Source organism: Sus scrofa, chromosome 7 (assembly GCF_000003025.6).
Source record: "Sus scrofa isolate TJ Tabasco breed Duroc chromosome 7, Sscrofa11.1, whole genome shotgun sequence".
Classification (NCBI taxonomy): domain Eukaryota; kingdom Metazoa; phylum Chordata; class Mammalia; order Artiodactyla; family Suidae; genus Sus; species Sus scrofa.
In genome coordinates, this window is record NC_010449.5 from 11,504,684 (window position 1) to 11,522,126 (window position 17,443).

General features: G+C 46.1%; 1 protein-coding gene across 9 annotated transcripts in view; it reads left to right on the forward strand.

Moving 5' to 3' along the window:
- Positions 1 to 17,443, forward strand: part of JARID2 (jumonji and AT-rich interaction domain containing 2) — a 243,473-nt gene that overhangs the window by 146,441 nt on the left and 79,589 nt on the right. For 8 of the 9 annotated variants that reach the window (XM_021100205.1, XM_021100206.1, XM_021100204.1 and 5 more), the window contains one exon: positions 6,193 to 6,334. The exons of the other annotated variant lie outside the window; for it this stretch is intronic. In XM_021100205.1, the coding sequence (XP_020955864.1) occupies positions 6,193 to 6,334 (142 nt within the window). The remainder of the gene's footprint in view (positions 1 to 6,192; positions 6,335 to 17,443) is intronic. 9 annotated transcript variants of the gene reach the window in all.

Genomic DNA, 17,443 nt, shown 5'->3' on the forward strand with positions numbered 1-17,443 from the left:
GTGACTCCTGGTGGTGCCCACCCCTTTGGGGTTTGGTCACCCTTCTAGTGCATACATGTGACGTGTCTGCTGGTTTGTTTCTTTGTGCCTCCAGGTGAGGAAATGCCTTCAGGCCTAGGGCTTGGTCTGTCTCTTTTCCTGCTCTTGAATTTAGTCATTTGATTCTGGAACTGGAGAAAAGGATGGGACAGCTATTTTCCTTGCCTGCCTCGTCACCCAACTTTTCCATGTTGTTACCACAGCGTCAGGTTTTTATCTAACATCTTTTCTCAAAGAATTGAACATGCAAAAACGGAGGTTTAGATTGCCCAAGGAGGTTTTGCAGGGAAGAAGGGAGTGAAGAACTCCTTGGGGATTATCTGTCTTGTCTGTATCTGTCTGTCTGTCTGTATTCGTCTACTTTCTAGGTTGTAAACGAACAAAATCTTGTGTTGCCCTTGAATCTTGGGGGCTCTTGGGAGGGTTTGCTGGGGCTCTTTTGGGATTCCGTTTTCTTGGCTGGAGTAGGAAAGCTCCATAGCTGATTTGAGAGCAGACAAAGGGGAGCCCTTGCCTGTCAGGGGCCATTCTCCTGAGGGAAAGGGATAATTATTTTCCATAAGCCGAGGTATTAAACCAAGCTCATTTGTGCTTCGATGACCAGGAGTGTGGCAGTGACATCATGCCTCACGACTGTTGTTTGTTCTCAGCCACCTCCACGTTTTGAGGTGGAGGGGCGTCCATGAGGCAGCCTGGGCTCAGGTTAGCAGTTGCTTCTGCTGCTCACTGCCTTCCCTGGAACCCTGTGATCGATCCAAAAGCTCAGCTGCTGACCCAAGTATGTACAATTGGGTTTAAACTACATATTCATGTTGACCCCGTGAAGCTGGCCTGAGCCAGATTTTTCCTCTGGCATCCACATGCAAAGAGCAAATAATCCAATTTTTCTTTCAAAATTTGAGTGAAAAAAGGGCTTTCTTTTTGACTAGTAATGGCAGCAAACTAGGCATTCTGAATACCTCAGAGAGGCTCCTACCTCAACCAAGGGGCTGCTTTTTCATAATCTCTTGAAACTCAAATGCAGCGAGCACCCCCATCCCCCAGCACACACATGCAGGCGCTCACTCTGCTGCTGAAAATGAAAGCTCTCTTTGGATGCTTGACTGTTTAATATGTAATGTGATACCTTGTCTCACAGTGACAGGGTGACAGACGGGCATTGGCTCTATAATACAGAATTACCTTTTGTGCATCTTTGCTGCAACAAAGCCAAATACATTGACTCTCCCTAATATGCTAATGCGTTTGGTGTGCTCCAGATGTTTTGGAAGCTCGGGAACAGCTTCAAAGGTCTCCTTGTTTTTCTTTCCCTTTAACCCTTCTTTAGGCATTGCTTTTGTGAAATAGAGGCATTAGATTTTCCTTTGGTTTTGTCTTCCATCGTGTGCATATAGCTCACGGGAGGCCTGGCGAAACTTCTTTGTGTCTCTAAAACATCATAAAATTATAAACACTGCCCACTCTAGTCCCTCTTTTCAGATGTTAGGAAATAATTTCCTTCTCTGTATATACATCTGTGTCCTGAAACCTGAAATCAATTGCTTAGCTGAAGGAATCTCTGGCCTCATTTGTGTTTCAGATTCCCCAGCCCCTTTATGTGGCGGGAGGGAGAAGTTCATGCACTCCCGTCTCCAGCCTCTGAGCAGGAATTCTTCTTCCTCTTGCTGCTGCTGTTCCAGGCTTAGAAAGAACCAGTTCGGGTGTATTGCCTTTGGGAAATGGGATGAAAAGCTCCTGCCTTTGGTTTCGTTGGGTTCTCAGCTTGCGAGCAGGGGCACTGCCCTTGTGGTGGCCTGTGACACGCTGCTCCTGTCAGCTGATGGTGCTGTGCCCAGGCTGCCTTTACCGCAGTGATTTGGAATTTTCAGCTCCTATTTATTGCTTTTGTGAAAGACAATAGACATGGTTTAATTTAAGTTCAGCCTGCTGAATATTAATAGAGGGGCCCGACCGCCTCGGTCAGAGACGTCTTTGGGCCATTCCGCCTCCTCTCTCACCTCCTCCTCTCCCTGACAAAGGTTTGTGTTGCTTGGGGGAGGGGTTTGGAAAAAGAAAGCCAGTTTGTGTGTTTGAAGGAGGGGATGCCATTTCATTATTTCTTGTTGACTAAAAATAATTTTGAAAATAGGTGGCAGGGCTTTGTTTGATTGGGGAAAAGGCAGCACGCGTTGGCTTGTCTGATGTCTCAGCGATGGCTCTTCTGCCCTGTGGCGATGTGTTCCGTCTTGCTGACCTGGCTTTTCTGGACCGGGCAGGCGATGCGAGTTGGATGAAAATATTCCGAATGAAAGGGGTTAGGCGGTACTCCGGGGGTGTGAACAAGGGGCGGGGTGGGGGGGAGTGTGCAAAGATGTAAAAGCCCAGGTTTATCCAACCATGGGGACTGTCTAACTGGAAATAAACGGGCGTTTTCTCTGGGCCGATGTCCAGGGTGGGCGGACTCTAATTGAAAACGTCAATCATGGGGCAGAACACGTTGGTCCCGCCCCCCTAGAAAGGCTTGGGAAAGCTGAGGTCCTTCAGTCTGCAGAACAGGCCCCCAGCCCCCTCTGTGGGGGCCCCGTTTTCCTGATCTGGAAAGTGAAGACAACCCGTGTCTCTCCCAGTTCAGGCAACCAGACATTGCTGATCCTTGGAATGCGTGCGACTTCGGTGTCCTGTGAAGACAACGGGTCTGATGAAGGCCTGGGACAGTGGACTCACCCTGAGTCCTTCACTGGAGCTCAGTCAGGCCTTAGTCTTTCAGAGCATTCATACTCATCCATTTCGCCTGACGCCTGTCAATTAAAATTCCCCCTTTTCATGTAGAACTTCATCATCCAGTTTCCCTGACTTTGTGCTTGGGTAGTTGATGTTTTCTTCTTTTTGTCTTTTTTTGGGAAGAGAGACATATCCTTGTTTTGCACTGATACCTCTTAGATGGGAATGCTTTTTCCCTCCATCATGTGTTACTTTTTAACTAGGTTTGTCATTGGCAGACTCTGGTTGCTTTGTGATCAGTTTTGTAAGCAGTTGGTTCCCTTCACAGAAGGAATGAGACAGGCTGGAATAAGGCCCCGCAGAACCTTGGGTTTGGGAGCCTTACTGCGGCTGGTGTTACACGGCAGATTGTGCAGACGTAATTGCCAGAGCTGTATGGTGTCTCAGGGCAACTAGGTTTCCTACTGGCTTGAACCTTGCTTCTCCCCCCCCATAATTGTGGATCTCCGTGTGGTCCCCAGAGCAGCCAAAGCAGCATCTGCATCGTCTGGAGCTTTGTTAAAAGAGGGACACACTGGGAGTGAGGCCCAGAGGCCCGGGTGCCCACCTGGTGATTGTGGTTCATGCTCGGGGTTGAGAGTCCCCCTGCTTTACAGCCTACCGAGGTTCTCTTGGAAGGATAAGAATGGAGCTGTCATTGACTAGCTTAACGTCCCTCTGCTAAATCATTGCTTTGCTCACTCTCTCGCGCAGTCATTAGCTGCTTCTCCCTCAGCAGATGGTCAGGATCTTGTAGCTAAGGGTTCAGCAGGCCCTTCTTCCCCGAATTCCTCTAGCTGCGCCTCGTCCTTCCTTGTTTCCTTCCCGATCCAAATACAGCGTCCACACAACCGACTCTTCTTCCCCCCTTCTTTCTGCATTGCCCCCAGCACCACGACGGTTTTGGTGGTGTTGGGTGTATTGCAGACACCAGCTTTGCTCTCCAGGTTTTGCTATTGCAGGTTTGCTCCAGGGATTTGTAATCACTGTCCTGCCCTGACACTTGCTCTTCAAGCACAGAGTTCCTTCTTCGTCTATACTGCTGACTGACACACCCAGGTGTATCTCCATCACTCCTAGAATGTAGGTTTTGTTGGATTATGTCTGGATCTCCAGTGCCTGGGCACCTGGTAGGTGTTAAGAAAATGAAGTTATATTTTCCTTGCTTCTTTCCTGCTTTATTCTCCTTGAAGTACTTAGGTGCTATTGAAAAATTTGAAATCAACCAAGAGTACATTTCTATTTTAGAGAGAAATCCCCCTTCAAAATTAATTTTATGTATGGTTCCGTAACTAGAATTTCTATATTTTGAATTTACCATCCTTTTCAAGTGTGCTGATTCACCCATCAGGTCCTCTTTTTACTCTGTGACTTAGATTATGTTTCTAATCTTTGGTTAATATGTTATGTTCTGTATCATCCTGCTCTTGGGGTGGACCACTGTGCTCCCCCCACCGCCAACTCCCCCTTTACAACAGTGCTCTAATCGAGGGCTTATCGGTACTTTATGGAGTTCCTCCTGTGGCTCAACTGGATTGGCAATGTCTCTGCACAGCTAGGACGCGGGTTTGATTCCCCAGCTCCGCACAGTGGGTTAAAGGATATCTGGCATTGCTGCAGCTGTGGTGTAGGTCGCAACTGTGTCTCGGATCTGATCTCTAGCCTAGGAACTATGTATGCTGTGGGGCAGCCAGAAGAAAGAGGAAGAGACTTTATTTCAACCACATATGTTGCGACCCTTTTCTAGAGCTGCATTAAAAAAAAAAATCTAAAACAAGTGGATAAGCTAATTTAAATGTATTTGACTCAACCTAATGATGTATTTAAAACGTCTCAGGAATTACTATAAAATTATTAAAAAATGTTAGAGTCAGTTTTCAGTAATGTTAAGTAAAAATAATTGATTTTCTTAGCCACGCTGGCCATATTTCACATGCCCAATAGCTTCATGTGACTGGTGGCCGCCGTAATGGATAGTAGCACTGCTCTCATCTTTGAAATGTTGGCCACACTTCAACCCTTAGATGCAAAGATTTCCCTACAATTACGTCTCCTGTTTCCCTCTCAGTGCACACTCCCTGCATTTTCTCTTTTCTTTGGGAAGTTGTCTGTGTTTTCATTTACATATTGTAGTCATGACTCCCAAAGCCACAAGTCTTAAGTGACAGCCATGGGGTTTTATTTACTTCATTGTATTAGGTTTCCAACCTTCGTTATTACTCATCCTCTAAAATGATGTAAAAATAGATAACTGGGGAAGTGCATGCATAAACAGGTTAAGTCCCGGGGTTTGGCTGCATTTTGTGGCATGTTCTTTCAGAAAATCTTCCCCAGTATGTAAAAGACTTTGTTTTGTATAGTGTTTGTTCTGTTAGTGTGCAACTAACAGAAGCCACTTGTGAATGGCTTCAGCCAAAGAGGGATTTAGTATAGGGACAGAAGTGCAAACAGCCTTGCCAGAAGGGTTGGGAGACAGAAAGCAGGGGATCACCCTGCCCTTTAGGCTTCACAGTGAAAATGCAGACACTGTGCTAGCATTTCTACTGATGCCCAGAGGTGCTGAGTAGACAGTGGAACGAGGGGCCGGTTGCTGTGGACACTTGTGCTGGTGCACGCCTCTCATTGATAGACCCTAAATCATGTTTGGATCCCTAGATGCAAGGACACCTGAGTGCTGGAGGACCGAGCTTTATTTCAGCTGTCACTCATTGGTGTGGCCTGACTGCTAAGCTATTTCCGTGTCACTTGGCATAGCCCTTTCTCTGCTTGGGGTACTGGGAGCACATTCTGGGGCCCTGAGATTCCCTCTTCTGCCTGGTGCCGTGTCTTCAGTCCTGGAACATCCTCACTCTTTGAGACGATCGGGTTCAAATACGGGCCTCTGTGATCTAATAGATGGCTATGAAAAGAAAGTTGTAGTCAGATGTCTAGTTAAGAACTGACAGAATGCGAACATAGTAACGAGCCTTTTTCTTGGGTGGCAGGTACCTGTTCCTGAAAGCAGTTCTGAGAAGGGTTTCAGTGTTTCTCAAGTACATATTTAGCCCCGGAAGCATAACTAGTTTGAATGGCTAATCCATGAGGTACACTTCTTCCTTCCTAACCCAGCCTTGAAAGATGTGTTGTGCTTCCGAAAGAACCCTATAGTGTATTTTTGCAATTACAAATTTCTGCTTGAATTTCTCACTGTTGAAGTTACTTTTTTGGGAGGCATTTATTTCACCCTGGTGCAAGGTCCAAAGTAGGGTGCAGCGCGGCTTACTCTTCTCCATTCTCAAGGGACACGCACCTTCTAATTCTCTTCTCTCCAGACTCTTGTGTGCCCTCATCAGCCACTGTGTAGGGTTAACTGTCATAAAGTGCTGCTTCCTGATGTCATGTGTTTAAGTGTTTGTCCCCTTTTTTCACCTGTAGGGCTCCTTGGTAATGGCCAGTCTAAGGGATTAGGACCAGCATCAGAACAGTCAGAGAATGAGAAGGACGATGCATCCCAAGTGTCCTCGACTAGCAACGATGTTAGTTCTTCAGATTTTGAAGAAGGGCCGTCGAGGAAAAGGTTAGTACCCAAGGCTGAAAATACTGGTGCCTTAAACCAGGGACTTCAAACTAGGTGCTAGTTTGGGCCATGTGGGAACAAACTTGGACCCACTCACCCAATCTCCTGTTTTTTTTTTTTTTTTCCAAAGAGGAGCCAGAATTCTGGATTTTTATATTAGACATCCTGGTTTCTAAATATTACCCACTAATTAAAGATGAATAAACCAAAAAAAAAAAAAGAAATAAAAAAATAAAAACCCACAACTTATGAGCCAAACAATATATTCCTGCTATAAAAATTGGCCAAAGGGGTGCCAACTTGTAATTCCTATCTTCACTGTTCATTTTAATTGATTCTCATCAGTTCTATTCTTGAATGTATTAGATTGTACCTCGCCATTTCTAAAGAGATATTTCTAAAAATTTGAAGATTTTAATAAATGTGGTCTTTCTGGGAAAAAAAAAGAATTTCCCCTTGTCTCAAAGCAAAATCCACTTGGTATTTAACCAAGTTAGTAGGTGTGGAATCAGTCCTTAAAACCTTTAATTTCCCAGCAAGGTTTTTTTTTTTGTTTGTTTTGTTTTGTTTTAAATGATTTTCCTAAATAAGTGTAAGTTAGTTTCATCAGGTCGGCTATGGTAGTTTGGTAAGAGTTGTGGCTTCATGGTCAGACACTGACAGTAACAACACTTTAATTGGGCATTTTAAAAAACCCCTGTGCTAGTTAGCTGCCTTATTTCATGTCTCATGTGTTGTGTGCCAGCCTCCCCTCCCCCCACCATTTAGCATTTATATTTCATTCTGTTCCTTTTCTAGTCTCATACTCTGTGTTTTCTTGGATGCCTAGATTAATTACTTTTTTAAAGAGTCTGTTTGGGAGGTTGGGGGGGGGACATCTGGTCTGAACTTCTTTGTTGACCCCTTGTAACTCTCTAGATGTGTATCTAATGAAGATCCGAATATGGTGGAAAGGACGAGAGGAGCCATGTGCGGATATTTAAAATCCTTGACAGACCTGTACTTAAGATCTAAATTTGAAATGCATAGCTCCAAATCTTTATTTTCGTGTGTCTTCGTTTAAAAAACGCTTGGTTAACTCACTCCCATCCTCTTTTTCTCTGAATCCTCAGCCCTGTGTCTTAGACCATGTCATGAATTTGTTGTTGGTACAGTTAGTGCATCTCTGCCCGGGAGTAACTGGACTTTCAGTTGCACCAGGGTGAGGGCCTCGGTGAAATGAGCCTTTTATGTTTCAGATGCTCCGTAAGCAACCTTCTCTGCCCCAATTTGAAAAATGCATCCTCACAACAGAGGGAGTTCAAGGATGTGTAAGAAAAATCGCATTAGTACAAAGCCTGGAATGTGTAATAATGCTACCCCTGTTTCTAAACATGGGGGTGGGTGGTTTCGTGCACCTATTAGCGGCCTCTCTCATTTGTTTGGGGAACAAAATTCTGTGAGTGTGGTTGGACATGACAGCGTCCAGGCCTTTATAACTATGTGGCTGTCCCTCACTCTTACCTCGAATGAGATCGCCAGCAGGCAGTGTGACGACAAAGGCCATTAGGCTTCTCTTGGGGTGGGGGTAGAGGAGCCCTTTGTCCCCAACTCCGAGTGTCTCTCTCAGATGGCATGCTTCCTCTTTGCATGGGACTGTGGTGCTGTGTGGCAGCTGTGTGCAAATCAGTCAATTAACTTTAATTCCCCAGGGCGGTGAAAAAGAGAAACTTTGTTCAGGGTGAACATAGGGAAAACTTAACCCATTGCTAATCTGCTTTAATTATTAGCGTGCCAACAGTACCTTGTTTTACTGAATTAAAGGTTCCTGACAGCATTTTGGGGAGTTTTTATCGGAGATACAGTGTAGATTAAAGTTTGACAGTTTAAGGCTAGAGTTAGGGCTGGCTTGGGGTGGCCTGCATTGCAGGAGGAGGCTTGGTAGTTTATGAATGGGCAGTGTAGTTAGGGCATATATTTCTTAAACTCTTGCAGAGTCCATAGCAAAGAGAAAAGAATGCCTTTCACTACATTTTGGTTTTTATGAGTACTTTTGATTCTTTTTTGCTACTTAGCATAAATATTTAGTGTATATTATTTCGTATGAGCCCTGCCTTCTAAGCCAGATCATAACTAGAATCTGATTTCTTGAAGCTTCCTCAATTGCTGTCCTTCATCTGACGTAGTTACCTTTTCTAATAAGTTGACACATGTGCTGTCTCAGCCAAGCCCAGAGTAGCTACCTGAAAGTGGTGACTTTGAAATGTCCATCAAGCATTGGGTGGGTAGGTTGTTGACTGGATGTTACTTTTTACCTTGTATCTAAAATTCTGATAAATATGCATGAGAAGAGCCTGTTCTACGATGGACCACTTGGCATCATTCTCTGTTGGCCTGAAGACTTTCCAGGAGGGAACACTGAATCCTAAAATTCCAGTCATGACTTATTATTTGTTTTGGAAAAGCATCCTCTCTCTCTCTCTTAAGAAATGGACAACGATATGGATTGCCAGCTATTTCTGTACAGTTAATTACTCTTTCTAGGTACATGTTTTAGGATCACCAGTTAATGTGCCTTTTGTCTTGGTCAGGGAGGGGTGAAGAAAGAGGGATTTTATGTGTTGGACTTCGTGAAGAAAAATTAAAATCTGAGGTGTAAAATCTTGCCAGCCTCACTTTGGACCTTGCCCTGAATTTCCAGCCTGCACGTTGAAGCAATTCCATTTTCTGATTGATGCTTGTAACAGTTTCTTAAGTCTTCAGTCAAAATATCCCATGTGTTTACAATGTGTTATTTTTCTCCCAGAAACTCCCTAAACTATGTTTGGCCCTATGTACTGGCTGCCATTGGTTTTACTCAAGTTGGGGATCTTTTTGGCACGTAGACGACAGTAGCATCCAGAGTTCCGTAGGATTTATTTTTCTTTATGGAGGCGAACACAAGAACTATCTCTTTACCTGCCATTGAAACATCATCGTCTACAACCACTCTTTGTAAAAGGAGTAGCCAACCTCACGCGAATGTTTTGGCTGGTCTGATGGGCAGGGCAGCCCAGCCATTGGGGATCTGAAGGACTTGGCACTAGTGGGAGTTCCTAGGTGTTATTTTTTTTTGCTTTTGATCATTGTGGTATGTGAGTTTAATAACTGATATAAAGAACTCATACATTAATTAGTTTTTACAGTTTAGAAAGGAAGCATTATCGAGACTTTCCGCTTTTAATCAGCCTCCTCTGAGTTCGTTGGTGGCCGTGCGTAGTTCCTTACTCCCACCACCTTGTGTGGCTTATCCTCTTATATTTGATTGTTGTAAAATTTGTGTTTCCTGCAAGAAGTATCTGAGTATTTTTAGAAATCAGAATGGATTCATTTTGTGAGTCAGGTGCAGATGGACTGCGAGAGACTTGGGAAGGATAGTTATGACTGGATAGGAAGTATGTCTTTGGCTGGTGGAAAGGAGGTGTACAGAGAAGTTGGTGATCGTATGCGTGTAAGTACATGGGGGACCCAGAATGCATGGTCCACCAGGGGTCACTTGAATCGACCACTCACACATCTAGCAGAACAAACGGCATGGTACTTAGTTTATCTTTGGGCGGCTGCAGGGAATAAGTAGGGGAAATGTTAAGACATGAGTAATTCCCAGGGGACGTGTCCTGGGGGACTGCATGGCTGCTTCTGACTCAGCCATCTCTTTGTTATAGGCTCTTGGACATGTTCCCTAATGACACTGGGCCTCAGTTTGCACATCTGTAAGATGTCTGTAATAGTGGTAACCCTCTCATGGGAGGTTTTGTGTACTGAACAAGTTAATTCAGGAAGAGTTCCCAGGTGCACGAGTACTGCCCATTGGATACTATTGTTAGCTGGCGTCAGCGTGTATGACACAAGAATTGCTACATGGGGACAGGCACATTCAATGAAGACTTCCCATGTGTTTGAGAGAGATTCTGCTATGTGCAAATTGTGATGTATAGCTGACCTCCCTGGTGCTGCCGCCTCTGCCATCTGTGGCAGATAGAAAAGTGTGGGCATGTGGCCCTCTTTTTTGAAGTTACTGAGTCACAGGATCCTAATGGTCTGAAGTGTGAATTTCCTCTTCAAAGCTTGGTGTGACCAGGTATTTGTTGGCATGGAGCAGGCACCAGTGTGGCGAGGTTATCGCTTGTGAGGATGGTGTGTTGCGGAGCTGACGCCGTCTGGACTATTCACACATAAAGTCATCGCTCCAACTTGGGGAAGGCATTGGACTGGCCCTCAATGCTAAGATCCCTGACACAAGCTCCACAAGAGTCTACTGAACTGCAAAAAAATAAGTGTGGACTGTGCCTCTGCAGGGACATAGTGCTTTCTTTTTGTTAAACAAGGAGCTGCTGGATTTTAGTTATTTAGGCCTTTGAAAGTGGAAGTGAGTTCCGTCAGCCCCTGCTCTGGTAGATGGGATTTTGACTGTGGAGCTTTATTTTAATGGAGAGGATTTGGTGCAGTTCAGGTTTTGGATATGAATACATGTTGAAGATGATGAAAATTCTCCAAGGCTTTTTAACAGGCATTCCTTTTACAGCTGAATTGTCAAGTTTTACTGTTTGCCTTATTTCTGTTCAGTACCATGTTGACGTGAGATGGTTTATTTACCTCCCAGTTTGTAAGGAAGATGGGCCAAAATGCATAGGATTCTTGCTTGGCATCATCACGTGTTAGAAATTGGAAGCATTCAACATGACTGGCCTTAAGAATTAGAGTTTTGAAAGTGTGCATAGTTGTCACATATCTATTTAACAAAATGCATTAGTAGTATAGTTTAATGTTAAATAGACTTGAATTCTAGAGCTGTCCTGACTGAAACATATTCATTACTTAGAAAAAGAAGGGGCAAAATTGAGGAACCCAACATTGTGTGGCCCCTTTAACAAGCAGGTTAAGTAATTGTGGAGTTAAGTAACTGTAGCTGGGTCCAACCTGCCTGCTCTTTTTATTTACCTGCATAGTTGCCATTTCTGGTTCTCTTCTTTCCTTCCTTTAGATCCAAACGTCTTTCTGGCGTCAATTTCCTCTTGATTTTGCCTGTAGAAGTTCAAAATTTCTAATTTCTGCTGGTATTGGATGAATCTTTTAGCTTTTTTAGATCTGACAAGGTCTTTATTTCACCCTCATTTAAAAAATCCTTTTATTAGGATTGTAGAATCATGTTCAGAAGTAAGAAAGTCCTGTTTTCTTTTGGAAGATATTTTTGCTGGGTATAGAATTCTAGGTTAATAGCCCCTCTTCCTCTGCTCCCCTGTGGTGTTTGTTAAAGCTACTGCTGCACTGTCTCCTGGTTTGCAGTGTGTCTGGCAAGAAGTCTCCTTCTAAAGATGTTTAAAAATCTATCATATAATGTGCTTTGATATTGGGGTTCATAGAGCTTCAGTTTTGGAAAAATTGGAACTGTTATTTCTGCAGAACTTTTTTATGTGTGTTCCTCTTCTCCTCTAGGGATTTCAGCTGCTTAAAGTTGTCCCATTGATGCCCTGTTCATTTTATTCCAGTCTTTTTTCTCAACATTTCATCTTAGATAGTTTCTATCTAAAATCTGCAGACATGTATTTTTTACCTTAGACATTGTTTTCTTTAGTCTCTCTTGAGAAGTTAGATTTTTGTCTTGTTACAATCTTCCATTCTTCTCATAATCGAGATTAGCCTTTGCTCTACCTGCTTGAGCATACGCAATGGAATAGATGTTTTTAGTGTCTTTGTTGACTACTCTGTAATCTGTTTCACTTACAGATCAGTTTGGATAGATTGATGTCCTTCTCCTCCGAATTTTCCTGCTGTTTTGCTTGCTCAGTAATTTCTTACTGGATGCCAGACAATGTAAATTTTCTTTTGTTAGGTTCTGGATATGTTTGTATTTCTCTTCGTATTCTTAAGCGTCACTCTAGGTATGATTCAGTTACTGGGAAACTTTGAACCGTTAAGCTTTGGTAGGTAGAGAGCAGTGTTTGGTGCAGGGGTAAGCTTGTCCAGCTACTGACCGGTATAAGTCCTTTACTCTTGCCCTCTGCGATCCGTGTACCATTTTGGCGAGGCACAATTCCCAGGCCAGTGTTCCCTCTAAGCCTTTGGTATTAGTACTCTTCACACATGGGTTTGCTGATTCCCAGGGAGCACTTGAGGACGGTGCTTCCAGAGATTTCTGTGTGGCTCTTGCCTCCAGGACTCTGCCCTACACATTTCTTTCAATACACAGGCCACCCCAGACTCCTTCTCCTGAACTCCAGGATTCCTCTGGATTCTTCTCGAATTTCCTCTCTGTGTGCTCTGGCCTGGAAATCCTCTCGAGGCGGTCATCTGGGCACACAGATGCCCAGTGCTTTGTGGTAGGATGTCCATTGTCTTGTGTGGCTTTTTAGTTCTTTCGGGCAGGAGGTGAGTCCTTGTTTCTCTGTCTTCGCTAGAAGCAAACGTTTCTGCCTGTTCTTTGAATGTTGACTGAGAGAGAGTGAGAGAGAAATGCAACACAGGAAATGTAACTACCACGTTTGCCCTTTATCTTAGTCACAGTCATAACTTTACATTTAATTAGTCATCAGAAAAGAAAAAGTGAATTGCGTAAGCAGGCCCTGATGCAATGAAAAAGAAAAATTTCAAAATAAAGAAACAGTTGGCTTATAAAGAGAAAATCTCACTCCACCAGAGAGCCTGTGACTAGTAGAAATCCATCCTTTGAAGCTTTAGAACCTCTGTCTCTAAAAGGGGGAAGAACTGCCCCTTGTTCTAACATACTGTGCTAATAGATCTTACTTCAATCCTTATGAAACAACTTGGAACATTTTATGACCCCAGTTTTAGAGCACATTTCCTATCAATAGCCAAGTCTCGATTTGAACCTGAGTCTTCGTGTCTGTGACGCTTGGAACTCGCCCACAACGTCACGTCACTTTCCGTCAGGAGTTTTGCATGTAGATCTTACTATTTTCAGGTACTTTCTAGCCAACAAATTCCAGAAGGTGCTCCTTTGTGCCAACAGTATCTGGCCTGGCAAGCGGGACTGTGTTGGGTCAGTGCCACGCCCTCAGCACCTTCGTGCAGGGGACACCTCTGCAGCCCCTTGGATTATAATGTTCTCTGCCAGTGCTTGTGTTCCTTCTTGAAATGCAATAAATGGGAACATTTTCTTCATTGGAAACTAAGCAGTAAGTAGAACACCGGCAAAACTGGTTTGTTTTGAGCAAAACACATTTACTTTTGAAATCATGTCTGGTGTCTTCCAGTATTAGAGGTTAGAGGTCATGCCTTCCCTGCTCACGGGCACGTGGGAGAGTCAGCCTGGATGTGAGAACTTTGGGGACCTAACGGTTCATTTCAGGGGACTGGGATGAGTTTGTGGGTTTACTGGATTGTTCCTACCTCCCTCCGGATGCCTGCTCTTCACTCTGCACCCAGGTGGTGGGTTTGAGGAGCAGGAGGAAGAGGGTTGGCTCCTGAGGTGCTCACTCAGGGCTCTGCTCCACCTTGCCTGCTGTTCAGGTTGGGGAGAAGAGTTGGCATCTGTTGCTTCTCTGTATCCTAACCCTCATCTTACCTGTTTTCCCAGAAGAGATGGCCATCAGGGGGGATCTGAAAGGCAGGTGGCCCTAGTCGGGGTGCAGACCGCGGCGAGAGTGTTTCCCACTGTGCCGAGGTTCTCACGGGCTGAGGTGCATGGGAGGTCTGTCCGCTCACTCATGGTCATGGTGAGACACACAGTCTCCTGGGCGGCTGTTCAGACCTCTCAGATCCCTCTCAGGAGTACTCTGCCCTTGGTAACCCAGCACGTTGGCCTTGGTTCAGGAGAGGCCTCGTCCCTGCTGTCCCCCATGGTGACAGATCCTGGCTGTGCTGTCTCCAGAACGGTGGAAGCTGCTCTAATTAATCAGCATAATGTCTGGCTGGCTTTGCACTTGACATCACTTGTGGAGGGTCTGTGGGGTTTCCCCGTTTCCCCCTTCCTGTCTTGGAACTTTAACTCCCTGGCAGATTGTTACCTGTGTGGTGTGATTTGGGGGTTTCAGAACCGTTTCTAGCATTGCTTTGGTTCACAAGAAGCAGACCCCTTTTCTCATTAACGGAGCATCCTTTGGAGCCATCTGTGTCTTCCTTCTCACATGTGAGGCCTCTTGATTCTGCACGTGGACAGTGTCCAGAGCTACTGAGCAACCCCCTGAGTGGAGGCTAAAGGAGCAGCCGGTCCTGGATCAGAGGAATTAAGGCTGGTGGTGTTTTGGGGGTGGCATAGGGCATGGTTGTTGGAGGAGGTGGAGGGTCATGTTTAAAAGAATATGGAACTGGGTAGGAGGAATTGAGGTGCCTTGATGATGGACCAAAATTGGGGTTTCCTTTATGGAATGTGCATAGATTTGTTTGGCTTAAATGGCAGGATAGACGGCAGGTTCCCTTTGGGATGTTCTGTGTTTCTCGCTTTAGCAAAGACAAACTGTTCCACTCACGCTGGCATAAGCAGGGCTGAGGGCTCCTCTCTGTGCTTGACTTCACCCTGGGCCGAGCCCCTGCGTGCTGTCCTGGGTCGGATGCCTGTGATGCAGGACTGGAGGATGGTTGTCGCTTCTCAGCCCCAGTCCTGCTGACTCTCGCTGGCCTGGTGTCAAGGTCATGGTCAGGAGGCCGGGAAGTCGGGTGTGGAGGGCAGTGCTCCAGGGCTCCTGGCACCTGTGCTTACACGCCTCATCCCCATCCCTGCCCTTGCCCACGCCATGTCCAGGTCCCTGTCGGCTTTGTCAAGGCACATCCCTCCTTAGAGAGCCTTCCTGCTGCTTCTCTCCCTTTCCCCTTCTCCTTCTAGGCCCTGTGGCCCTGGCACTTGGCTTAGCCTCTGGACCTCAGCTCTGGCCTGGCATTGTTCAGTAGGTGCTCCCCTGCCGCCCCCAGGACAGGCTGCAGGAGGTCTGGGCTCTCACATGTTCTCTGAGGCCATTGTTCCTGGCACAGGTGGCACCTTCCACAGCCTCCTAGAGAGATGCTGGGGCCCTAGGTAGCACACAGGCATATGTAAACTATTGTGCATCCATGCCTGATGGCCTCCTGATCTTAAGACAGGTGACACCCGGGGTGGGGGCTTATCTCTAAGTGATACTGTGAGTGAGATGGTTTAAGGTGTGGCGTGTTTTTTCTGCCACAGCCTTATAACTGGGCCTTGGATTAAAAATCAGGAGAAGGAAAATTTTAAGATTCTAGAATCATGTGGGCGGGTACTTCCTCTCCTTGGAGAGCTTTACCCAACTTTTCTTTAACTCCCCGTGGGGAAGACAGTCTTCCAAGAGTTCCACCTTTGCAGGGCAGCTATGAGACATGCTTCATGTAGTAGTCCATTTAATTCTCACAGCAGACCCCATGGGATAGGTCTTTGCTCATCATTTCCGTTTGATAGGCAGGGAAACTGAGTCACAGATGGGGCTGTGCCCAAGAGAGAAAGCGCCCAGATTATTTCAGGATTCAGTAAATGGTTTCCACCCACCTCGAGTAACCCGGTGAGGGGCCACGGTGGATACTGATGGCCGAGAGAGGTGGAAGGCTTGCGTTTTCAAAACTTAAGAGAGAGACCTGAGGATGCCAGGGGCTGGGCAGAGTCATGCCCGTCTAGTGGTCAGGAGTGGGGCCCGTGGGGACGCAGTGTCCAGGAGGGCTGATTTCTCCGTCAGAAGTGGAGTTGTTGGCCAGGTATCGGGCGAATCTAAGAGATGATCGATGAAGCCTCGTTTTGTGCTGCGGAGAGAAGAAGCAGAGAAGCAAATCGTTTCGCATGCGGTGTGTTAAGTGCCGTGGAACATGTGACATCTGTGAGACGCGGGGCGGGAGTGGGGGGTTTGTGGTCCAGGGAAGTTGGGAGACCTACAGGATGGTGACACAAGCACTTTGTTTTTCCTTCTGTGACTCTTTCACTCTGAGTAGCCCCTAGGCGGCGTGGAACAGCTCTTGTAACTTGGATGGAGGGTGTCAGGGTCGTCTCCTTGGCCATAAGAATGGGGGCGGGGACGGGGCGGCGGACAGGCCGTGTGTGTGTGTGTGTGTGTGTGTGTGTGTGTGTGTGTGTGTTCGCGCGCGCGCGCGTGTGCGTGTGCACGCGTGTGCGGAGGGGGCTGCAGTCATCTGGGCAGCTGGGTGCCGTGGAGCTCCATTAATACCGCTGTGAGCGTGTTGGGTGCTGGGCCGCTTGCTCCCAGGAGGAGACCCGCAGAGCAGGGAGGCCCAGCACTGGGGCCTGAGCCTCTTGGCCCTCCTTGCGAGGGGCCAGCCTTGACACGTTTGTGCTCTAGAGCAGGCTGCTTCTGCAAGACCTGGTGTGCTTGCGTGCTTTACCAGACATGCCAGGAGGGCTGGGAGAGGGCAGGGTTTATTTACTCACTTCTGTATCAGTACATTTAAGACAAGAGGGTTATCTGGTGTTTTGAAAGGGCACATGTGGTTGTTGGGACAAAAATGTCAGATCCTTGTCCAGTTTTGTATCTTGTGGAAGCCTCAGGGTTGACACGGAATTGTGGTTGATTTGCAGAGTCACCTGTAGAGAGAACAGGGTGGGCCCCAGGGACAGGCTTGTTGAAACAACCAACAGCCTGGTGGTTCTTGGAATTAAACGTGATAACATGTCTCACAGTAGGTAGGCTGAGATTCCTACAAAGAAATTGAGTGAAACGTAAGAGATGCTTGGCTAATTAGAAAGGGAATTGGGAAGTTGCCGTCGTGGCACAGCAGAAACAAATCCCACTAGGAACCATGGGGTTGCGGGTTCGATCCCTGGCCTCGCTCAGTGGGTTAAGGATCTGGCGTTGCCGTGAACTGTGGTGTAGGTCGCAGACGCGGCTTGGATCTGTCGTTGCTGTGGCTCTGCCGTAGCCTGCAGCAGTAGCTCCGATTTGACCCCTAGCCTGGGAACCTCCATATGCCGCAGGTGAGGGCCTGAAAAGACAAAAGACAAAAAATTTAAAAATAAAATAAAGAGAATCAGGGGCATTATTTGAATACTGTCACTGTTGTTTGCTGGTTCTGATTAGAAGGCTTTTAGAATAAATTTACTTTGATTCCACCCTTACTTGATTTTTAAAGTTATCATGTGGAGTTTCCGTCGTGGCTCAGTGGCTAACGAACCTGACTTGT